Here is a 26,037-nt window from a genome sequence, read left to right as displayed (position 1 = left end):
TGGTTGAAATAGCCAGGACAATGCTGGATGAGCATAGGCTTCCAAAGTATTTTTGGGGAGAGGCTGTTAACACAGCATGCTACATTCTTAATAGGGCTCTAGTTAGACCTATACTCAAGAAAACCCCCTATGAACTTTGGAAAGGACGAAAGCCCAATATTGGATACTTTCGTGCCTTTGGCTGTAGATGTTTTATTTTAAATACCAAAGATAGCTTAGCAAAGTTTGATTCAAAAGCTGATGAGGCTATTTTTTTGGGCTACTCAACAAACAGCAAAGCATACAGAGTTTTTAATAAGCGAACTCAAGTGTTAGAAGAGTCAATACATGTAGAGTTCGATGAAACTGACCCTGCAGGTAGATACCAGCCGCTGACCGAAGATGATCCAAACTCAGTAACCATCGCTGACCCAGAACCAGCTACTGAGTCATTCACGAAAAGGCTGACCAAGAGTAAGAGTGAACCTAAGATTACTTTTACTGACCCATCTACTTCTGCAGAGATTGTTGAAACAGGAACAACACAAGACATAAATCTACCCAAAGAAATAAGGATTCCAAGAGGGCACTCCGAAAGTGCAATCCTTGATTCTGCTGGGAATACCCTGATGACGAAGAATCAACTCAGGAAGTACCTCAGCAATGTTGCTTTCGTCTCAGTACAAGAACCGAAGAATTTCGCTGAAGCTGAGTACGATGAATTCTGGATGAACGCAATGCAAGAGGAGCTCGATCAATTTCGAAGAAATGATGTATGGGAGTTAGTGCCTCATCCAAAGAGTCAAAAGACCATCGGAACAAGATGGGTCTTCAGGAACAAGATGGACGAACAAGGAAACGTAGTCAGGAACAAAGCAAGGCTTGTAGCTCAGGGCTACAGTCAGTAAGAAGGTAGAGACTACGGTGAGACCTTTGCCCCAGTGGCAAGGCTACAGGCAATTAGAATATTATGTGCATATGCATCTTACATGAATTTTAAATTATTCCAAATGGATGTCAAAAGTGCATTTCTTAATGGAGTTATAAACGAGGAGGTTTATGTAAATCAACCTCCAGGTTTTGAGGACCCTAAGTTCCCAAACCATGTTTACAAACTCAAAAAGGCTCTGTACGGCCTCAAGCAAGCACCACGTGCTTGGTATGAGAGGCTGACCAGTTTCCTGCTAACTAGAAATTACGTCAGGGGTAAATCTGATACAACCTTATTCATTAAGAAAAAGGGTAAAGATACCCTGCTGGCCCAAATTTATGTTGATGATATAATATTTGGTGCAACTAACGAATCAATGTGCAAGGAGTTTAGCAAACAAATGCAGACTGAGTTTGAAATGTCTATGATGGGAGAACTCAACTTCTTCCTTGGTCTTCAAATTAAACAAGGAAAGAATGGCATCTTCATCAGTCAAGCCAAATATGCCAAGGAGATCTTAAAGAAATATGACTTGGAAAATTGCAAGCCAATATCCACTCCTATGGGCACTGACACTGTCCTCTGCGCTGATGAGAATGGTAAGTCAGTAGACAGCAAGTTATATCGAGGTATGATAGGCTCTCTACTTTACTTAACAGCCAGCAGACTGGACATTCAGTTTTCAGTATGCTACTGTGCTAGATATCAATATAACCCTAAGGAATCTCATTACATTGCTGTAAAAAGAATCCTTAGATATTTGCAAAGCTCAGTGAACGCAGGTTTGTGGTATCCAAATACTCATGATTTTACACTCATCGGATACACTGACACTGACTATGGACGAGATAAGCTGGAACGAAAAAGCACCTCTGGAGGATGCCACTTCTTAGGAAGCTGTCTTGTATCCTGGTTCAGCAAAAAGCAGGCGTCAGTAGCCTTGTCCACCACTGAAGCTGAGTACATCGCTGCTGGTCATTGTGTTGCTCAAGTCCTATGGATCAAGCAACAACTTGAAGATTATGGTGTTCAAATGAAGACAATTGAAGTCAAATGTGACAACAAAAGTGCAATTGATCTTTCCAAGAACCCAATTCAACACAGCAGAATGAAGCATGTCAGCATCAGACATCACTTCATTAGAGACCATGTACTCAAGGGTGAGATCAAGCTGACCTTTGTCCCAACGGACGAACAGCTTGCGGATATCTTCACGAAGCCACTGGCCCGTGAGCAGTTCAGCATACTGAGAGAAGCAATTGGTATGTTTAATCCTCTTCAGTAAATTCCTGTGCTAAATGAATATGAATGCTGAGTGAATTACATACTGAATGATTTATTGTTTGCTGAGTAACTCATCGAAACTGACTGAATATACAATACTGAGTAAACTTGCACGCTGAGAAACTTAGTTTAGAACTTGAACTTAAAATCATCCTTAAATACTGCACTGACCACTCAGAATATCAAACGCTTGACATTCTAAATACTGAGTGATTAATCCGTTAGCATAAATGCAAAGCACGCGTATAGCCTAGGATGATGTATTCGCCGTAATGTGTCATAAATGCCAGGATCGTTGTCAGTACATGATCCCAAGGCAAAACTGACACATGGATTCGATTAAGATCCACACCGTTCATTTCGTTTATAAATTATGGGTATTTCCCCATCTTTTACTCTTTACGCTTAATCAATTCTTAAGGCAAAGAAATCACTTAGAACTTCTTTTCTCTCAAATTCCTCAAATTCCTCCATCTTCGAAGAATGACTAAGTTATCTTTCAACGTCTCCGGTGCCGGCCACCACAAGTCCAGCTTCGATGAACCTTCACAAAACCCCTCTACACCGAGCAAGGGTAAAACTGGCAAAACTTCTGGAAAAGGGAAAGCCGTTAAGATCAGGACCTACTCCAAGGTCTTCGAAAATGTCCTCGAATGGAAGGTTGAGCCCTCCAGATGGGTCTCTGAGCATTTCGTACAACATGAACAACCATTTGCCGAATGGATCTCCAAAAACGAATGGACTGGGCTATTCTCGGTCAGAGATGAGACATATCCTGACCTAGTAAGGGAGTTTTACCACAACCTCAAGGTTGCCAGTGACTCCGCCGACTACCTAAGCACTGAAGTAAGAGGAAAAACCATCTTCATCAACCCTCTGTACATAGGAAATCTCCTCCAGCTCAAAACTGAGGGAGTAAGGCTGAGGAAGTCAGGAGATCAGGACAAAACCAACTACGTCCATACCTTCTGCAAACCTGAGGGTCACTCAGGAGAGATCTCAGCATCTTCAATGGGACAGCACCAGAAGATGGCTCACTACCTGCTGAGCTATTTTATTTACCCAAAGATCAACTGCACTACATCAGTAACAAACTTTGAACAGTGCTTCATATGGCACATGCTGACGTACACCCCCATCAACATCTCGGTCTTCTTAGTTGCTGGGTTCCTACGCAGCACGGGTACGCTGAGGCTTGGGTCACTCATAACTCGAATTCTTCTTGACCACAAGATTGATCTCGAAGGCGAGGAATCCTTCAAAGGAACTGAGATCACAGCTGCCTCGCTGAGGGCACTGAAATTTGGGCAACCCTTGAAGAAAGGAAAAGCTGCTGCTGCTGCTGGCCAAGCTGGCCAAACTGAGGAAACTGTTGCTGAGCCTAAGAAAGGGAGAAGAACTAAGGCTCCAGCTTCTCGCAAGAGAAAATCTACTGAGTCACCAAATGTTGAGTCTCCTGCAAAGAGGCAGAGGTCAGCTGGAAAGTCAGCTGAAAAGAGAACCAGGCAAGATGAGCCTGGAACTGAGGAAGCTGCTGAACTACCTCAGAAGAAGCAAAAGACTTCAACACTGGCACCTCTGGACGTTATACCGACCGACTTCATTGTACCGGGTGATTCTCATTTCACTCAATGCCAAGGTACTGATGCTACGGAAACTGAGGTCCAGTTAGATGACCACTTCATCTCCCAAGTTGAGGAAGAACTTGACGGAGATAGTTCTGAGGAGGAAGAGGAAGAAGAAGAAACCAGCGGTCAGGATGACGCTGAGGATTCAGAAGAAACTGCCAGCGAAATTGAAGCTGAGGATGCTAACACTGGGTTAGCTGGTGGAAATGTGCCAACTGACACTGAGTTAGCTGCTGGAGTTGAGCAAGTTGATCAAGCTGACCAGACCCATACTGAGGAAAAGGAACCTACTCCTACTCACTCAGAAGAACCTGCTCATCATACCACTCCACCACGTAGAAGGCGAAAGCTGGTTAAGGCCAGTGAAGTGATGGTCAGTGAACTTTCTGTGCAATCACCATCTATTCCTGAACTTGTCCTCTCTAAGGCAACAAAGGACCCTTCTACTGTTCAACTAAAGTTTTTCAAACGGCCATCAACTTCCTCTACTACAACGCCGTTGGAAAAACAAGCCTCTGTTTCTTCTCAACAGGAACATGCCGACCATACCACTTCAACCACTTCAACAAGTCACGTTGAACCAACCACTGTCCATGCTGTCTCCTCAAGCATGGTGCTGACTCCCCATCTTTCTGCTGTCAGCACAGACAGTGTTCAGGTTATGTCTTCCATCAACAACCTCTCTGCTGATCAATCAACAATTCCTTCAACTTAAGTGCAGATTGAGCCAACTCATCCAGTCACTGACCAGGGTACTCCTTTTACTCCACTTTCTTCTGGTCATACTGATGTACATCGGGATGCCACTGAGTCCGGAAAAAAGCTCATTGACTCAGTGCAAGCACTCATCCACGATCTTCAACATTCCGCTTCGCCTGCTGCTGGATCTTCAATTCTTGAGACAACTCAGCTCTCCCAGGTCACTCTACTTCTCAACGAAGTCAAAGGACTCAAGGATCTGCTGAATGTCGTCTTGTCATTCCAAGCCCAGCAAGCTAAGCAGGATTCACTTGCCAAGTTGGCAGAGATACAGCTGTCAACAATTCAACATCTGAACTCTCTCCATCAGCAAGTTCAGAAGTTGTCTGCTGTGAACACTGACTACGCCACTTCCTCAGAACTCAAGATGCTTTTTGCTCAGCTTCATACTGAGCAACTTAAGACAAATGAGCAAATGGTGTCCTATAGTCAGTGCTCAGTCGAGCAAATCGGTGAGGCCATCAGTCTACTTAACCTCAACAAGCAAGAGATGGATACTGACGCTTTGAAGCAGAATGAGTTGTTGTCTCTCGCACAGCAATCCTTCAATCACATCCGTCATAATAATATCCAGCGTCATCATTGTGACTCAGCTCTCTTGAAAACTTTCCACCAAGTATTTGCTGGCCTCTCTGAAGCTCTCATCTGGCAAGCAAAAGCTCAAACTTTCAGTGTAAATATGCTCAGTGCTGCTGATCTTCACGTACCAGTCGAAGTATCAGCTGATGGAGTTGCCATCTTTGATGGCGTAAATGAAAGTGCTGACAAACTAAAAGAGCTTTCACAAGAACTTTCTCGTGCTGTCTTAACCGATGCGTTCAATCTCCCTGAAGTTGACAAAACGGGGGAGAAAGCGCAAGCTGCCAGAGCTCAGCATGAGCGACGTCAGTACGAGCGAAGTCAGTCACAAGGCAAGAAGAAGAAATAGATAGGCTAGCATAACTTAGGCCATATCAGTGTAATATATTTGTCTAGTTTATTTCTTTTACTATGTACTTGCTGACTTCTTTCAATATATATCATACTTATTTTTCTTATTCCAATACTGAGTTATGATATATGCTATTAAGTACTGAGTTATTATGTATCTTCATTTATATAATATTTATTGACTAAATGATATGTTGATAACATGTTTGACATTAACCTATGTACTTATGAAACATTCTGATAAGAACTCATTGAACAACAAATTACTCAGCGCGCTCTATATGTCTAAAACTTCCGCTTAACACCGAGTAAATAGAATATGTGATATAGCTGACCTATACCTAAAAACTGACCTTAGACTTACTCATTTAAATCCTTAAATGTTTTAAGTAAAACTAAGTCAGTAGCTCAACCCTTACGGGGGAGTTTGCTAAAGTATATTAGGTCAACTATCATGGGGGAGCTCATACTGAGTTCCTTGCTGAATAGTTTTGCCAACATCAAAATGGGGGAGTTTGTTGAAACACCTTTCCACATAATTTTGATTTGACAAAATTGGTTAAGTATAATATATATACATATTCTAAACACACTAAGTTTAAATGCTTTGATTTAATTCTACTAATGTGTTTGTTCAATGTTGAGTTAAAATACTATAAGACATAAGAATCGAAAGGCCCAAGCCCAATACGGAAGCCAAGGCCCAAGTCAAACAACTCAGTACACTCGGCCCGCGTATGTCAAGACGTTGCCGTTTTTGAACAAAAACGCAACTCAGCAAACGGAAGGATCTAGAAGACCTTCGGGAACAACTTCACAATGAAGCTGCTGAGTCGTCTCGACAAAGCGTATAAGACAGTAGTTGGCAAAGGAAAACTTCCAGACAAAGTGTTTCCTCTTTTGGCAAAGTTCAGACGACACAGTATACTGTCCAGTTGACTTTACCATAAAAGGAGAGACCATCTGCTGAGCTGACCGAGGACAGAAGATACACGATTGTGATTGGCCGATAGCTCTGAGCAAGTCAGGATGACAACGACACATAGCCGTTTCCCTCTAACGGTTATTTCGAAATTCGAAATGACCGACGCCCAGACATCTCTATAAATAGTGCCATCACAAGCTTCACAACATATAGAACTTGATCAAGCCATTACGCTGACCAAATCTCTACAAGTTCTGCAAGCAAGAAGCAAAGCAAAAATTCTTACACTACATTTCTCATATCTGTGTAAAAGTCTAGAGTGATTGTAAATCGTCTAAAGTGTCTTAGCACATCTTTGTATTAGGACAAAACACTTATCATTTCTAGAGATAGAAAGGAGAGGCTGAGTACTCGGTTTTAAGTACTCAGCGGAGAGATTAGGATTGAGTAGAAGTATAGAGGAAGGTACTCTTGTGATACTCAATTGCTGATATTGTAAAAGGTTTGAGGCTCTACCTTTAAAGAGCTCAGTAGAGTATTTGAAATCTCGGAACGTGTTCCGGGGACAGGACGTAGGCTTAGAAGAAGCCGAACCTGGATAAATCTGCTGAGTGAAGTATTTCTTACCTTAACTCCTTATTTATATTGTTTGCTTTAAATAATCAAAACTGACCAAGTAAAGAGGTCAAGTTGAGTTGTGCGCGTTGAACGTCTGAGCTCAGGAATAGACTCTAAGTGCTATCTCCTGACTCAAGCTAAGAAACTGACCTAGTCACCTGTTGACTAAGCCAGTACCTTACTGTTTACTCAGCGCCGCTGTTCAAACCTTGTTTTTCTTTAGAAAAAGAAGTCTGCCTAAATTGCAAAAAAGTTTAAATAGTTCCTAACCCCCCCTTGGAACTATACTTGCAACTAAACAAGGGACCAACAAGTGGTATCAGAGCTTAAAAGCTCACTTTAAAAGGTCTAACAACCTTGAGCTGATCCCTACCATGGGCGAAAACAGCACTCGGTTTCTCCCTGGAAACCAAACAACTCCAAATACTGCCTGAGGGGCTGTCCATTACTAGGCCTCCCCTATTCTTCGGTTCAAACTATACCTTCTGGAAGAATAGGATGAAGAACTTCATTCAGGCTACAAACATGAGTGCCTGGCTATCTATAGTCCAAGGCCTATTTGTACCTGTCGAGGTTGTGGCTGGCCAAACAGTTATAAAAGCTGAGGCCAAATGGACAGAGGATGATCTTAAGAAGCTTCAAAACCATGCTTCGGCTATCAATATGCTTCACTGTGCGCTCGATGCTGCAGAATATAACAAAATCTCAGGTTGCGAGTCGGCACAAGAGATCTGGAAAAAGCTGGAAGTCACCTACGAGGGAACAAATAAAGTGAACGAATCCAAGGTGAATCAGCAGATGAGACTGTACGAGCTGTTCGAGATGAACAATGATGAGGGCATTTCAGACATGAACGCAAGGTTCACCAACATCATAAATGAGCTCAAGAGACTTGGGAAAATCTTCACTGAGGAAGAACAAGTCAAAAAGATACTCAGGAGTCTTCCGAAGGACTGGCAAGCAAAGAAGACAGCAGTTGAGGAAGCTCAGGATTTAACCACCTACAAATATGACGAACTCATCGGTTCATTGCTGACCCATGAGATATCCATGAAAAACTTTGAGGTGAAGGAAAAATCTGAAGACAAGAAGCAGAAGTCACTTGTCATGAAAGCTGACTCCACTAACGGGAGTTCAACTGATGATGAGGAGATGGCTATGTTCACAAGGAAGATGAAAAGGCTATTAAAAAAGAGTGACAAATACTCTAAAAAGCCTTACAGAAAGTTTGATAAGTATAAGGCTGACTCAAGTGACAGCAAATACAGAAAGGACAGCTCAAAGCCCATTACATGCTTTGAGTGCCATCAAACTGGCCACATTAAGTCAAACTGCCCCACGCTGAGGAAAGACAAGAAAAGTGGGAAGAAAGCAATGGTGGCTACTTGGAGCGACAGCGATGAGTCTTCATCCACAGAAACTGAGGCCACCGAGTCAGCGAAGATATGCTTCATGGCTGACGAACTTGTTGAGCCATGCGTCTCTGAGCATGCTGACCCATCCATCGCATCAGATGATGAGGAACAATCAAATGATGTAATTTCTCTTCCCTAGCTCAGAAACGATATGGTTAATGCCCTGAGTGATCTCTATACACTTGTCAAGAAGTGTAATAAGAAAGTTAGAGCACTCAGCAGGCGCTGTGACGAAGTGGAAGAGATCAAACTGAGTGACCTCAGATACCTTCTTCAGGACAATTCGACTCTGCATGATAACATGAAGATCATGCATGAGTATGTCTCTGAAGTCCAGACAGTTTCAAAGAAACTGAGGAAGGACGTCACAACCATCCAGAACCAACTAAAGGTTCCAAATAAAAATAACATTCCTCTGAGAACTCAGTACCAAGGTACTCGGCAGAGATGGAATCCCCAGCAAAAAGTCCAGTGTGACTTTTGTGGGGAGTTAGGACACACCACTAAGGTATGTTGGCACGCTCAGCACTGGGGTGCTGACAAGTCAGTAAAAAAATCCTAAACAAAAGGTCAGTTGTGACTTCTGTGGAAAGAATGGCCATACTGTCCATGTATGCCGCCATAAAATAAAGTATGATGCTATACCTGTTGCACCTAACAAGTCATAGACCGCCCTTTCACAGATTAGTGAGCTGCTCGATTTTTGCTTAAACCACCCTTATGGGTTTTCAACTTAACGAGCATTTGTCTTTTTCTATCATATTTATTCTTTCTTCTTTTATTTATTTTTTAGTTTATTCCTTTTTCTTTCCAGGTATGGCTACAGGAGAAGATCAACATTGTAGAGTCACCTCGAGGCCCATGGAAGAAGTATGGTTCATGCAACTTTAGGGAGCATGAGTTGACCTTGAAGAACTTCAGGAGCATGACTTATGATGAATTCTAGATCTGGTTTACTCAAACCACTGATGAGCATATCTTTTTGACCTATCCTTGGTGGAGTATCACTGGGGTAGGCATTGCCATGCATGCTTACTGCATTCAGTTATGTGGTATCTCCTTGACATGTTTCTACTCCCCTGCTTGGCTGTGTAGACAGTGTGGCCTTTTGCAGGGCATCCCAACTGTCGTGACTGGAGCTATGGGAAGATACCTATGAGGTATGCTTCTTATTTGATTACCAAATGGCCCGCCATCAAGCCCATCAAGGTGAACACTGAGGCCTTGAGTTGTCTCCTACTACATACAGGTATCTGCCTTGTATAGGGATGCTACTGAGCAAGACCGACGTTGCTGTTAGGTGTGGACATACCCGTGACATACTATGAGGAACTTTTGAGTTTATTTAGCCTTCTTGTTTTCATTTGATTCTTTCGAGGATAATAACAAACTTATTTTTCTTTTTATTATATCAAACTTATTTTTCTTTTTATTATATCATTATTTTTTCTTGTTCACATTTTTCCTTTTTTTTCTTTTCCTTTTTTTCACATTTAATGCAAAGTCTTATTTATATGTCGTCTCAATGATATGGTAACTCTTGGTTAGGCATTCCCTGCTCTATTTGTATGTAACATAAACCGAGGGTTGGTTATGTTGAATCACTTCTAGCATCTCTTTTCTTAGGGTGGTGATACTCTCTCTTATGCTATCTTTGATAGCTTGGGATTTAGCATGGACTTTCTATCTTAGATCTTTCATTTGCTTTCCAAGTGCTTCCATTTATTCTAAGTTAACTCTTGGTTGAACCATAACTTCAAAGAAATTTCTGATTAGGAAACAATGTGACTTTGATACCACTTGATAAAGATCGAGAGTGGATCGAGAGGTGTGAATGTTTTGACCTTAAACCAACAAAAATGATTTTTGAAGCTTAACTTGAAAGAATTTTGGGGATTCCCAGTGATTTGATATTAAGATTGATAATAATATGATAATCCTTTTTACAATTTGAAACCGCATATTTATAGGTTAAAACAAAACTCTAAAAGCATCTTCTAAGAATAACAAAACACATCCTTAAAAAAAATTGCATTGGTCTTGTTTCACAAAAGAGTAACAATGACATAAGACCAAATCCGACACTCTAAAACAGATAGCTTACTTATGCAAGCCGTTGAACATATCTTCAAAATGTTAGACTTCGTGACATAGAATCTCGCCCTAATAGCAACCCGAGTCCTCAGATGGGATATGGAGGATTCAATGGACGAGTGTAAAAATCCTCCGTGGATGTCCGCGTCAATAATCCGTCTTTTGATTGGTAGTGAAAAAAAGTCCTAATTGTCCATTTCTTGCTATTGGGCAAAAAGAGAAGAAATTAAAAAACTACGACCAAGTCCTTTATCATATATAGGAATTTTTTTGGTAACAATATATAGGAATTTTTGGAACTGAAATCACATTTAAAAAGGCTTTTTTACTTCTAATGTGTATTACCAAATAAATTACCTTTAAATATTAATATCGGTTCATTTACCCTAATATATACTATATTCATGGAAATAAAACAAAATACATAAATGGAAATTCTGTCTGGTAATGAATTAATTAATGGGGTCATCATGATTTTTTTGAGAATGACTAATTTTATTCTATTTAATTCAACACCCCCATAAACTCACATTATAAATATCCATTAACTCCCTATAGTTTTACACTGTTGTCTAATCAGTCATGAACACAACATGGATTTTCATCTTCTTTCTCATTCTCATCCCTCAATTAGCCTCTTCTGCACTACACCAGAACAAGAAGGTTTTCTTTCTTTTTCCCCCCTTAAATTTCTACTTTTTTGTTTTCCCCCTTACTAATATTTAATGACAGGTATACATAGTGTATTTTGGAGAACATAAAGGAGACAAACAATGGAGTGAAATAGAAGAAAACCATGTCTCATACTTGTCATCTGTCAAAGAAACTCATGAAGAAGCAAAAACTTCTCTTATTTACAGCTACAAACACAGCATCAATGGCTTCGCGGCGTCGCTAACGAAAGAAGAAGCATCTAAACTTTCTGGTAATACAATGAACATAGTGTAAATTGTCTTCAATTTTGCTTAATTTGGTTGATTATTGAAATATTTATGTAATTTTGTGACAGAAAGTGAAGAAGTAGTGTCAGTGATTGAAACTCATCCAAGAAAATACTCAGTGCAGACAACAAGATCATGGGAATTTGTAGGATTGGAAGGAAGAGTTAAAAACAATTTCAAGAATCATAATCATCATCTTGAAGAGGAGATAGGATTAGCAGCTAAAGCTAACTATGGAAAAAGAGTCATTGTTGGCCTTCTTGATAGTGGTAAATTACAAAAAAAAGGCATTAAGTTCAAATTTCTCAATAATATTTTGCTGACATGTAATAAAACTCATAAAACGAGACTTGCAAAAAAAAATATTGGCATCCAGTATGATAAAACTGTTTCGTTTTAGCGTGTTGATTAAGAAATTTAAAATGTCTACACATGTCCTGTGTTATAAGTACTAATTTAATTATGGAACCTCATGATTATGGAGGAGTTCTTAGCTTCCATATAAACCAATTGTGCAAATTTAATTTTGTGTTATACGATCACGCCGTTATACGATCACGCCGTGTGTTATAAGTACTAATTTAATTATCTTAGAAAGCTACTTGGGGCTCAACCAGTATCCCTCAGGGTTGGTGCTGGAGACCGGGGGATCCAGGCTGTCTCTGCCCCTGATTATTGGGTTTGTATATATTCATGTGATTTTTCTCTTATCTTCTTGTCTTTGTAGCGTAGCAAAATATAGAAATTGATATATTATAATGAGATGATTATTGATTGGCTGATTTGGAAATTAATAAATACATATATAATTGCATGATGTGATGATAGGTGCTGTTTGTATCAGGTATATGGCCAGAATCAGAGAGTTTTAGTGATGAAGGAATGGGACCTATTCCAAAATCATGGAAAGGAATCTGCCAAACAGGGCCTTCTTTCAATTCTTCCCACTGTAATAAGTAAGTTAACACATGCATTAATCAATTGTTAGCATATTGGAAATAAAAGGTGATGAGGTAATCAAAGGTGGGTATTGTTTTGTTCGGGCAGCGCGGAGCCAGAGGGGGTGGGACCCTCCGACCCCATCGAAAAACCCTAAGTTAAATTCTTTTGAAGTAGTATTTAATTTTTTTTACACGGTCTATCCTTGATGTTTAGATTCCCACTCCAAGTAACCAAGCGTGGTTGAGAGTCGATAAAATGATCCCTTGTATAACTCAATAATAAAGTTGTTGAGGAGTTTTATTGCAAGCACACACGCTTGGATGATCTCCCGTAATAAAAAAAAATGACAAGCACACACGCTTGGATGATCTCCCGTAATAAAAAAAATGACACGTATATTTTTTTAGAGCTCATTTGCTCTGGGCAAGAGAGGTCCTCCAAGCACCACCGGTGTTTGTAATAAAATTTTTAAAGTATATCATGTAGAAAGATAAAATTTACAGAGTGAAAATTGTTTTTACTTATGATTTACATCTAAAGTATTTTTTCTTTGGGGTCCCTGTGCTAAATTTTTATCAAACCTTTAATATTTAATAGAATTTTGTATCAAGAAAATATATAAAAAAATGAATGAATTGTAAGGTTGTGAATTTGGAATGATTAAATATCTAAATCACATATGCACTCAATAGAGTGAAAAAGTGTAAATATATTTTATTACATTATATTATTGTTATTATTTTCAATTTAAACTAATATATATATTTGATTAAGCACGTTTTAAATTTTGGGACTTTTATAATTTTGAGATCACGTGCAGAAGGATCCTTGCATACCCTCAACTACCATTGCATTTCATTTGTCTACACTTGTAAAAAAGATTAAAAATTAAAAAATAAAGACTTACAATAAATTAATTTTTTATTTTATACATCTTTATAATGTTTTTTACAGAACATGATATTTTAAATAAGTTTAAAGAGCTAATCAATCACCGTTCGGGTCAATCATTTTTTTTTTCCTTAATACAAGTTGAATAGAAAACTCATGTATTAAGCCACAAGTAAAAAGCATATAAAGTTTGTCTAAAAAGGAGAAAGATTCCCTTATCTATACTACTACTATTATTGAACAGATTGCCTCATGTTTTGATTGGATGTTCTAAAATTCCAAAAATTATGACCTGGCCTGCCAGATTTGATGTCCATTTTCTTGTATTTTCTCAATCAAACAAAACAACAATTTTTATTATTACATTTCTTGTCTTCTTTTGTTTGTGTAGCTTGTGATTCTGAGCTCTTCATTATCCAATCAAATGTTTAGTTCCGCTCCCCTATGCAAATCATGCACTCTACTTTCTTTTTAGCTTTTGACCCTCACAACTTTTCATCTCTCTACACTATACCCTTCTATTTTTCTTGGACTTGGCATGATTGTAACATTCTTGTTTTTCTTGGTACCATATCATTTTATAACATTTGTTGTCATAGGTGACATTAATCAATTTTGAATAAAAAATTAACTAATTTTAAAAAAAATAAGATTAAAATAATTATTTATTTTTCCGTAGAAAAATAATAGGAGCGAGGTACTACATAAAGGGTTTCGAAAACGACAATGGTCCACTAAATGAGACGGAAGACTCCAGGTCACCACGTGACATGGATGGCCACGGAACTCACACAGCCTCCATAGCCGTTGGCCGGCAGGTCCCTAATGCTGAAGCATACGGTGGCTTTGCACGTGGAACAGCCTCAGGCGGTGCACCATTAGCTCATTTAGCGATTTACAAAGCATGTTGGGCACTTCCTAACAAAGAAAAAGTGGACGGAAACACTTGCTACGAAGAAGATATGTTAGCTGCCATTGATGACGCTATAGCCGATGGCGTGGACGTTTTGAGCATTTCCATTGGAAGTGATAGAGCCATGCCTTACAATGAAGACAGCATAGTCATTGGCGCATTCCATGCTCTGAAAAAGAATATTGTGGTTGCTTGTGCAGCTGGTAATAGTGGGCCTGCTCCTGCTACTTTGTCTAACTCTGCTCCTTGGATTATTACTGTGGGTGCCAGCACTCTTGATCGGTCTTTTCTTGCCCCTGTTTTGCTTGGAAATGGAGAGAAAGTTATGGTAAATTTCAATTTAACCCTTCTCTCTAAAAAGTTATGATATTGAATTGTTTAATTTTAATGTTGGGTATTGATTTTAGGGACAAACTGTGACTCCATACAAGCTAGATGAAATGCACCCATTAGTATATGCAGCAGATGTAGTTGTTCCTACTACTCCAAAAAATGTCTCCAAGTATTTTTCTTATCTCTTACCTAATTTTCTTTATCATTGGAATTACTTATCGGAATTGGATCTATAAACCATAAAAAATATAAACTCGGATTAATCCATTAAGATATAAAATGGAAGCATACTTGAATTTGTAACGCAGTACAACAACAACAAAGCCTTAGTCCCGAAATGATTCAGGGTCGGCTAACATGAACCATCATATAAAACCGTGAAAATCAAGTCGTGTCAGCGACATAGATTCGCTCCCTCCACTCCGTCCTATCCACTACCATATTTTCCTCAATTCCCAATAAACTCATATCACTCTCGATCACCCTCCTCCAAGTTTGCTTAGGTCTTCCCCTACCCCTCACCACTACATCCCTTTGCCACTCTTCGGTTCTCCTAACCGACGCATCAAGCGCTCTACGTCTCACATGGCCAAAGTGAATAAAATCAAAAATACCTTAGATTGATCGATCTTTTAAGATTAGAAAACAACTAGCACGTTGGGGGAGGCTCTAGATTTAGGATTCGTTTGTTTTACATTATGGATTGTTGTTTGCTTTTGGAAAAAACTGCTTTTACAAAAAAAAAACGCCCATTTTGTAAAATGCTACTTTTGAGGTGTAAATGACAAAAAGAGATTACTAACCGAACACTTAAAACTTTTCATTTTGAAGTGAAAAGTCAAACAGTAGGTTGGAAAGCAGCAACCAAACACCCCCTAAAATGCTAATGTTTAAGCTTAATTGCTATAATTACTGTTCTGTCTATCTTAGAATTAGTATATTGCAACTGAATAGCTACACATAAGCCTATATCCATTATATATGTCTTAAATCTGTAGACTAAATTAGACCACTTAAAAAACTAATATACGATAGTCTATAATTTATTATATTATACATTTAAAGCTCGCATAATAGATTTTAATCCAATGTATATTTCTGCACAAACTTAAAAAGTGATTGATATTGAATTATGTGGTTATTATGCAGCCAATGCCTTCCAAATAGCCTATCTCCAGAAAAGGTGAAGGGGAAGATAGTGTTGTGCATGAGAGGGGAAGGTATGAGAGTTTCAAAGGGAAAGGAGGTGAAAAGGGCAGGAGGTGCTGGTTTTATCTTAGGAAATAGCCCTCCTAATGGCAATGAAATTACAGTAGATGCTCATCTTCTTCCAGCTACTGCTGTTGCATCAAACCAAGCTATCCAAATCCTTAATTACATCAAATCTACAAACAATCCAACTGCTTCCTTAGCACATGCTAACACTGTCTTACATGTTACTCCTGCTCCTTCCATGGCTGCTTTTACTAGCAGGGGTCCTAATGTCATTGATCCTAATATTTTGAAGGTAATTCCTTTAATATTCCTCAAGAACAAACATGCGTCGTTTTGAATAAAAGTATAAATTTAGTCGTATGGTTATTGGAGCAGCCTGATATAACAGCACCAGGAGTAAATATATTAGCAGCGTGGAGCGAAGCATCTTCCCCCACAAAATTAGCAAGTGACCATCGTTCAGTGAAGTTTAATGTTGATTCTGGAACTTCCATGGCTTGTCCTCATGTTGCTGCCACTGCTGCTCTTCTCAAAGCTTTGCATCCTAGCTGGAGCAGTGCTGCTATAAGATCAGCCATCATCACCACAGGTCATTATTCTTACCAAAGATTAATATAAGATATATGATTAGATCAAATGGTTGAGGGTTCGAGTTCTGACAACCTCATTAATTTGTAGAATTAAAAATACATGGTGGGACCTGTGTTATGCATCCTGCAAGCCCAAAAGGCATTTCCATACGAATTGAAGATTTTGACTTACATTATTTGTTTTGTTTATGCAGCACGGACGAAAAATAACAAAGGTAAGCCCATAACGGATCCAGAGGGTGCAATTGCAAACCCATTTCAATTCGGTTCAGGTCATTTCAGGCCGACTAAAGCAGCCGACCCTGGTTTAGTGTACGATGCAGCATATGAAGATTACGTTCTTTACTTATGCAATTTGGGGTTAAAATCACCATCATCATCATCATGTCCAAAAGAAAAAAGTCCAAGTTACAATCTGAATTATCCATCAATATCAGTTAATTATAAAGGGAATGGAAGTAGTAGTAACAGTGTAATTAGTGTTCATAGAAGTGTGAGAAATGTTGGTACTGCAAATTCAACATATATGTTCTCTTCAAAGGCTCCTTCAGGATTCTCCATTGAAGCATTTCCAAGTGTTTTGCACTTTGATCATGTTGGAGAGAAGAGAAGCTTTGTTATCAGAATCAAAGCAAAAGATATTAGAAAGGCTAAGAAGATTTATGAGGATGGTTATGCTTTTGGGTGGTATACTTTTACTGATCATAATTACCATTCTGTTAGAAGCCCTGTTGTTGTATCTCTTGCTTAGTAGCTTACTGGTCATATGTAGGCAAGTCTAAGACTTGATTCCTCAAATATATATTCATCAAGGATTTACATTATTATATCAACATTATAAAGTCTTAAAAACATACATTTATACAAATAAATTCAGTTATTCACTGTTAGATTTAAAATGATTTTAGATTGGAAACTTAAAGCATCTTAAAACTTATATTTATTCCAGCTAAATCTAAAAGTGAATGACCTAATTCATTTAGTCATCAGAATCCATGTGAAAACTATTATTCACAATGATAGCTCGATCAAAACAACTTAGATGACCACTGTATAACAATAAAACAAATGAAAACAAAGTATAACATTCTCTAAGTTCTCTCAATTTTATTTTTTTCACCGAATTTTGATACGTAAAGAAGTGAAAGAAATTATTATTAACAGGGGCTGCTTCAACCTTAACTTTATACTCTCTCTTTTTAATATTATTTCAGAAATAATAAATATCAAACAGTTCAGTAAGTAAATTATTAACCAACAATTCATAATAATCATAGGTTAGTCTTGATGCAATAAACAAAATATAGATAATAATTACCTAAATTTAAAAAATTATTATTATTTTCGTTTTTTTATGGGTAAAATTTGTAATTGAATCACTGTTATTTATTTCAATTATTTTTCTTTTTTTCTCAATAGACAACATTAGCAAACCGTTTAATCTCTGTTATAATTGATTGAAGATAATTATTGAAGTGGAGATTTAGGGCCCTACTATTGACAACGGCCCATTTTTCAAACCCAAGTGGGAACATATGATTACGGGTTTCAAAATGGGTATTTGGGTAAGGAAGGCTGCTACCTTATTAGGCCCATAATCTGAAGTCCTTTTCATTTAGAGTCTAGGTTTATATTTTAGAAACTAAGATTTTATATAAATAATCAACTAAAAATATATCATTAATAAATTACACATATCAATATTTTATTATTATACTGATTCTTGAGTATACCTACTACTAAAAATATACATCAAAATTGAAAATTGAGCATGTGATTAATTGAAATTTGACAGTAATAAAAAAAATCTTAAATTATTGGATTAATAGATGGACTAATTACAAATCTAGCCCAATTAAGAGGGACATTTTACATATCTAACTCACTTTGCTTCAATCTTACCAAATTAGACACTTTCAACCATTTTGGACAAAATTACCCTTAGTTCTGTTCATTCTGATTCTTCTTTTTTCTTCCGCTTCTTCTTCTTCATCTTCTTCTTCTTCCGCTTCTTCTTCTTCAGTTCATCTTCTTCAATTTCTGATACCAATCATTATCGATTTTTGAGATTATTGACGTATTATGTTCAATTTCCCGTAGAAATGATGTGTTTTTAGCTTATACGCTTTCTTTTCTCATTGGTCTTGCCTCTTTCTTCATCTGTAATGGTATCGTTTCAATTTCCTCTATTTTTCACAATTTTTCTCAATTTTCCTCCATTGTTGTCGCATTTGTGACGAAATTAGTCACATTTCGTCACAAATGCGACAAGAGCTGTCGCATTTGCGACGAATGCGACATTTGCGACGAATGCAACAACTTTTGTCGCATTTGTGACAAAATGCGACAACTTTTATCGCATTTGTGACGAAATACGACAAATTCCGTCACAAATGCGACAACAATGGAGGAAAATTGAGAAAAATTGTGGAAAATAGAGAAAATTGAAACGATACCATTACAGATGAAGAAAGAGGCAAGACCAACGAGAAAAGCAAGCGTATAAGGTAAAAACATATCATTTCTACGGGAAATTGAACATAATACGTCAATAATCTCAAAAACCGATAATGATTGGTATCAGAAATTGAAGAAGATGAACCGAAGAAGAAGAAGAAGAAGAAGAAGAAGAAGAAGAAGATCGATGATTGAATATAACTAAGGGTAATTTTGTCCAAAATAGTTGAAAGTGTCTAATTTGGTAAGATGGAAGTAAAGTGGGTTAGATATGTAAAAGGCTCCTCTTAATTGGGTTAGATTTGTAATTAGCCCTTAATAGATAGTGGTATAAGAAGATGAGTGAATATTAGACGACTTTGTTAGTTAGCCTAATCGAATTTGAGATGAGATTCATGTCATTATCTTTTTTTTGGTGAGATATGTCATTATTATTTTACTGATGATTATAAACAAAATAAATAAAAAATATCTACTAAAGAAATACAAAATGAAAATAAGATAATATATACCGTCATTATCTTGAAAAAAAAGAATGCATGTACGTCAAGTACTTACACAAGAATACATTATATATATACCGATTCAATTCAGTTGGACCAAACCTTTTGTCTTAATTAAATTGTTCTCTGTATGTATTTTTCATATAATTAGGTCCCCTCCTTCTTGAATTTTTATGCATCTATTTTCAACTTTATTCCATTCATCAATTTTTATTTTTTCTAAACATAAAAATATCTAATAGAGTCTGTTCAAAACATCTAATGGAAAAATTATAGATTGTTTTCCTGTATTAATTCATATATTTTTTTTGACCATATTAATTATCATGATTTGGACTGTTGCGGATCAAAAATAAGAGTTGAGCTTAAATAAATTGTTAAAAAAATTAAATAAAGCCTTGAATAAAAATCAATTATACTACACCAAATTAAAATTCATTATTACTAGTAAATTCAACATAGGTGTATATATTACATGTAAATACTCAACTAAGCAAAACCACAAAATTTGGTGGAGTTTTTATTTGATTGACGTTTAAAAATTAGTTGATGTAGCTAGCTATAGGATGCATGCATGTTTGTCCTAATAAATCATTGTTCTGTGTGCCACTTTAATTAATTAATTAAATCAATTATTACTCTTTGTGGAACTTTAATTAATTAATTAATTAAATTACTTCTAATTAATTAAATCATTATCGATTACTTCTAATTATTTTGGTTACATAAATTACTTCTAATTGCATGCAGTGTAATGGGGCTAATGGGACACACCGCCCCATTAAAATTCATATCAAATATATAAAATCTAGAATTATAATACGAGAAAATTATATTCCATTATGTAATCGATAATGATAAAATACTATACTATTGTTAGTTCAATTGTTAAAATAATTAATATTTAATATGGATATGTATTAAATTATTTGACAAATAAATTATAAAAGTAAACTAAATAACTAAATATAAATTGATAACTTGTGAAAAAATCCTCGATCGAAGCACTTTCTTGTGAGGTGTCGTTGGGATCGGTCAGGGACACTTCGATACCTAAATCAGTAATATAAGAATAATCTGTAATCACAAAGTAGGGTTAGAATAATGTGGGTTTCGATGTTACTTTAGTTACACTCAATGGTTTCAGTACTAATGGAGTTGTTAGTATCATCAATGTCGGAGGTTTCTCCTTGATAACGGTTTAGAAACTCATGGATTAATCCTGCATTAATTATCATTAATTCTATATTAATCATTCATAAATATCACTTTTATAAGGAATAATTGTTTATCATTATTTCTATTAATTTCCCTTTATTCCTCATTCTAAAATAATTTGGGTTGTTATCAATTCTAAATAATTACATTGGTTCAAACACTGTTTATTGGGTTATCTTTTATAGTGCAGATTATCGTTGAGTAGCAACGGAAAAAACAAACTCTGAACTTGTATTATCAGTCACATAACTACTACGCCTAAAATCATTCGGAAAGAGAAACAGTTGTTCAATAAACTAAGTGCAAAGCCTGAGAGAGAGAGAGAGAGAGAGAGAGAGAGAGAGAGAGAGAGAGAGAGAGAGAGAGACGCGCCAAGTAGAGAGATAATTTTATTCTCTTGCATGCATGCCAATTATGTCCGCCTGTAATCGAGCTGAGTTTTCACCTACTCAAACTCGGCTCACTATAAAATTAAAAAGCTCGAACCCGAGTCGAGTTTGCTAATGTTTAGCTGTACTAACTCTATATATATATATATATATATATATATATATATATATATATATATATATATATAGAACTAAGCTTTTGGACAAATCTAAACTTACAACAAACTACAAACATATAATTAACAAACTACAAACATATAATTAATGCCAAACCAAATGAACTAAACAAATACAATTCGTTAAAAATTATTATCCTAAAAATTTTCATTTGTTTGGGATAGAATTTTTGATTTTAATGTAACGTCTAGTCAGGATTTGGATAAATTTTCTTTTATATCAAAGGATTGAAATAAGTTTCTCAGATCTCAATTTCATGCAAGAATGGGCTTCAGGAGTTATTACATCTCAAAGGTTCAGAAATTCCAAAAATATCAATACGGATGGTCTGCAACATATATTACTTGAAATCTAACTTTCGGTTATTAAACATCTTAACGTTGGGGCTGAAAATTACTTATTTAACTTGATGAATAGTTGCTAGTAATCTTACCCGTGAATTAGACCATCGTCTCAGATATAGTCTTGTATCAATGTTGCAGCTTTACTATATAAAACTTAAATATCATCCTATCTAACATACGAATTCATTTTGCGGTTTTTTTATTTTCTTTCATAAGTTATACAACTTAGCCAGCTCATTAGGATATCGAACAATACTAGAAACACAAATCATAATTGTTATATATAAATAGAAAAATATTAAAAGTGTATATAAATCTATTTTATTAACCAAAAACACATTCTGATTAATTTCATTCGGTTCCAAATTATTTTCTATTCTTTCTGGAATTTTATAAAAAAAATACGTAACTCGTGGGTATGTAAAAATCAATTTTGCACACTTAATAAACTACAGTCTGATTGTATTATGAGAGCAACGTTAAGAATGAAATCTGGGAAGGAAAATTCATCTTCTGTTAGGGGTGATCGACAAAATGAGTCTGAACCAACTAACGTGAATATGGACCTCGGGGAAGAGGAGGGGATGGACCTAGTGGAACAAAGGAAAAGGAGACGAGATGATGCTACTATCCATAGTAAAAGGGTAGAGAGCTCACATGAAGGGATAAATTCAATCAATTTGGTGCTGGATGCTTCTGGTGGTAACACGGATCTTTCAAGCCCCTATGTCATAGAATCGGTGAGGCCTACGGAGCAGGCTCACCGAGCATTATGAATTGCTTGAATTGGAACTGTCGGGGCCTAGGGAACCCCAGGGCGGTTCGTGCACTTGGTGAGTTAATTAAAACTCACAACCCTAAATTGGTGTTCCTTATGGAAACACTTGTCAATAAAACAAAAATTGAATTGAAAATTTATATAAATACCTCAATCCCAAGGTATTCTAGGTATGCTTACTAAATCCTAAAGAGCTCTTGTCATTATGCTTATTGTTCTCAAATATTATACGGACTTTGGCATCAGAGTGTCTACCGCCGATCCCAACGGCACCTCACAGAGAAGGATTCTGATCGAAAATATTTTACATAAGTATCAAATACTTATTTTGAGTTTTGAGGATATATCTAAAGTTAATACATTGTTTATAACTTTTTTTATCAACGTAATGTTATTTTTAACCGTGTTAAAAATACAAAATATGTATTTAAAATTATAGAAATTATCTCGTGAGTAATTCAAAACAGATAAATAAATAAATAAATATAAATGAGAATTTACTCAATTAAATAATAGAAATTTTATCAATAGTTAATTAAGATTTTATCTGTTCAGCTTTAATTAAGAGCAGCCATATCTTTCCTTGTATAAGAAATTCAGGTAGACATAATCAACAATATATTCAAGAGCAAAAAATCACGTCTCTTTTTAAGGGTTTGCACTTAGTATGTGGAACAATCGTTTTTCCTCTCAAACGATCTTTAGCATATGAGTGTTACCAATATGTAATACATGATTGTGGTTCGTTTTTTCGCTACTACTAATAGAAATTCGCGCTACAATAGGTAACCCATAAACATGTTTTGAACCCATGTAATTATGTAGTATAATTTCTTTATTAGTATCAGAGTCACATACTTGTGTTTTGTTAGTTTTCATCTGTTTTTAGATGCAAAATGATATCCTTAACTAGCATATAATTGATATATATGTTATAGTTACTTTATTATGCATTTAAACTTATTTTTGCATTGTTTATATGTCAAAAGAGGAATCAAATTGTAAAATATACAGTAAATTTGTGATTGAGATTTTAGACAATGTTTCTAGAACTATTTCAGTCTTAATAGAGGGTATGTGATGCACAAACCAAATTTTTTACTTGTCATTTTCAAAAATAGACGTCGGCAACGTGACCAGAGACTAGAAAAGCATAAGACGACTAGAATTTGGGGACGAAAAAGTGTTGGGAAGGCGGCTTGTAAGGCCATTTATCTCACACGTGCCAGCGGTGCACGCGATGTGGCACGTAACAATTGGCTCAAGCACGCCATGTAGTGCTCAAGAGTTTGCCACTTTGTACACCTGCACCGCACCGCATGCATCGATCATGTGTTCGCGCGTGCATCGGCTTAATGGAGGTTTCTGGCCTTTTTTCTTTTTTTCCAAACTAGTGTGCATAATTTTTTTTTATGTTTTTGCTTTTCTAAATATTCTAAAAATTATTTAAAAATTTCAGAAAACGTTTTCAAATACTTAGAAATTACAAAAAAAATATATATATTTAAATTTTGAGAAAGTTCAAAAAGATATTTATATACATGCTTTAAATTTGTTTTTTACTTGCAACAATTACGACCATTATGATTCGCATTCCTATTATTGCTCGATATCCTAGTAAGTTAGCAAAGTTGTAAGCGTTGATGCAAGAAGTTATCTGGACTGGTGGTCTAGCTTATAGGCAAGGTCACAAGCAACTCCTCATCAAGTTGAAGCAGGATTGGCCTTAGGCATAGGCCGGAATGCGGCCTCCCAGGGCCCAAGACCAAAAGGGTCTAAATTTTTTTAATTTTAATGTATATATAGTAATTCTTTTTGTTATAAATATATTAGTTATAATACCCATTCTAGTCTAAAAGATGATCAAATAATATGATATTTTAGGTCTAAAATGGACCCAAATTTCTACTTTAGATTTTTAAGTACAATTTTTTTTATTAAGGGTCCATTATCTATTATTTCGCCCAGAACCCATAAAATGTCAGGACCGGCCCTGAGTTGAAGAAGTCCTTTTTAGCCCAATGTTAAGATGTTTAACAATTGAAAGTTGGATAGCTAGTAATAAATGTTGTGGACCAGTCATATTAACACTTTGGAATGTTTAAACATTTTACGTGGAACAACTCTTAAAGCCCTTCTTGTATGAAGTTGAGATCCGATAAACTTATTTCTACCATTTGATATAAAAGAAAATTTACCCAAATCTGATTGGACTTTACATGAAAGTCAAAAGGTCCATCCCAATCAAATGTGAGGAAATTAAATGGCAGCAGAAGGCGAAATCTGATTGGCTTAAGTTAGGGGATGAAAACACTGGTTACTTTCATGCTAAATGTTCGGCCAGGAGACGTACGAATAGAATTCGAAGGATTCAGGATTTCGACAGGGTTTGGAAGGAAGGCGACAATCTGGTAAGTGAGGTAGTATCAGACTATTTCGCTACTCTATTCAGCAGCTCTAACCCGCCATCAGGATGGCCGTTTACAAAGGAAGTCGACTCGGTCCCTATCATCACCTTTCCAAAGTGAGGAAGTGCTCAAGGCGCTGAAACAGATGCATCCAACCAAGGCACCTGGCCCTGACGGTATGCCACCAATTTTCTACCAATAGTGTTGGCACATTGTAGGCCCTGAGGTAAATTCTCTCATTCTGGAATGTCTAAACTCAGGACAAATGCCTTCGAATCTGAATCATACTATGATTACTCTTATTCCGAAGATTAAGGAACGAGTGACTGTTAAGGATTTTCGCTATATTGCCTTGTGCAATGTTCTCTACAAAATTATATCCAATGTCCTTACGAACAAGCTGAAAACGGTTCTCCCCAGCATCATTCATGACACTCAATCTACCTTCGTGCCTGGAAGACTCATCACGGATAATGCTATCTTAGCTTTTGAGGATTTTCACAGTATGAAAACCCGATTCAAAGGAAATAGAGGTAATTTTTCCCTAAAATTAGATATAAGCAAAGCACATGATCATATTGAATGGAATTTTCTTGAAATTATGCTTTCCCATATGCGATTTCCTGCTCACTTCACTCTGCTAATTATGATGTGTATATCTTCGATTTCAATGTCATTTCTGATCAACGGGCAACCAAAAGGCTGGCTAAAACCAGCTCGAGGATTAAGATAGGGGGGTCCTATTTTCCCATACCTGTTTCTTATTTGTGCAGAAGCGCTCTCTGCCAATATCAGGAAAGCGGAATTGGATGGTTCTCTACATGGCTTACGAGTTACAAGGTCTAGCCCGAGTATCTCTCACCTATTTTTTTTGCGGATGGTTCACTAATTTTTGGCAGAGCTACCATCTCTGAAATTGTCAAACTTCGACACCTATTGGCTGAGTATGAATTATATTCAGGCCAAGTCATCAATTTTGACAAATCAGAGATATTCTTTAGTATGGGGGTTCCGATGGGTAGGAGGGAAACCATTTCGACATTCCTATGGGTCAAGATCATGGATGAGTTCCCTAAATATCCTGGCTTACCGACAATTATTGGCCAGAATAAAAAGAAGTGTTCTCTATTCGAAAAGAATGGATTCATAGACGTGTGGCCGGGTGGAAAGAGCGACTATTATCTGCAGGGGGCGAGAGATTCTAATTAAGTCAGTCATATAGTCTATCCCCACATACGTCATGTCTTGTTTCCTATTACCCGACACTTTCTGCGTTGAAATACAACGTCTGATAAGTCGATTTTGGTGGGGAGGGAGCGACTCCAAAAGACCATTTTTTTTGCTTGCCTAGGATGCGTTATGCCAGACAAAATGG

The 26,037-nt window shown here is 36.8% G+C and overlaps 1 protein-coding gene across 1 annotated transcript; it reads left to right on the top strand.

Annotated features, from left to right (window-relative positions):
• The first annotated feature begins 11,076 nt into the window (after positions 1-11,076).
• Positions 11,077-17,250, top strand: LOC136233893 (subtilisin-like protease SBT5.6). Its single transcript, XM_066023623.1, has 9 exons — positions 11,077-11,226; positions 11,296-11,488; positions 11,573-11,773; positions 12,349-12,460; positions 14,017-14,578; positions 14,658-14,752; positions 15,733-16,090; positions 16,174-16,387; positions 16,583-17,250. The coding sequence occupies exons 1-9, from the start codon at positions 11,146-11,148 to the stop codon at positions 17,137-17,139; spliced, it is 2,373 nt and encodes a 790-aa protein (XP_065879695.1). The 5' UTR covers positions 11,077-11,145; the 3' UTR covers positions 17,140-17,250.
• The last annotated feature ends 8,787 nt before the right edge of the window (positions 17,251-26,037 follow it).

The sequence above is a fragment of the Euphorbia lathyris genome, chromosome 6 (assembly GCF_963576675.1).
Source record: "Euphorbia lathyris chromosome 6, ddEupLath1.1, whole genome shotgun sequence".
Classification (NCBI taxonomy): domain Eukaryota; kingdom Viridiplantae; phylum Streptophyta; class Magnoliopsida; order Malpighiales; family Euphorbiaceae; genus Euphorbia; species Euphorbia lathyris.
Note: the sequence above shows the minus strand (reverse complement) of the source record. Positions and strands in the feature narration are given on the sequence as shown.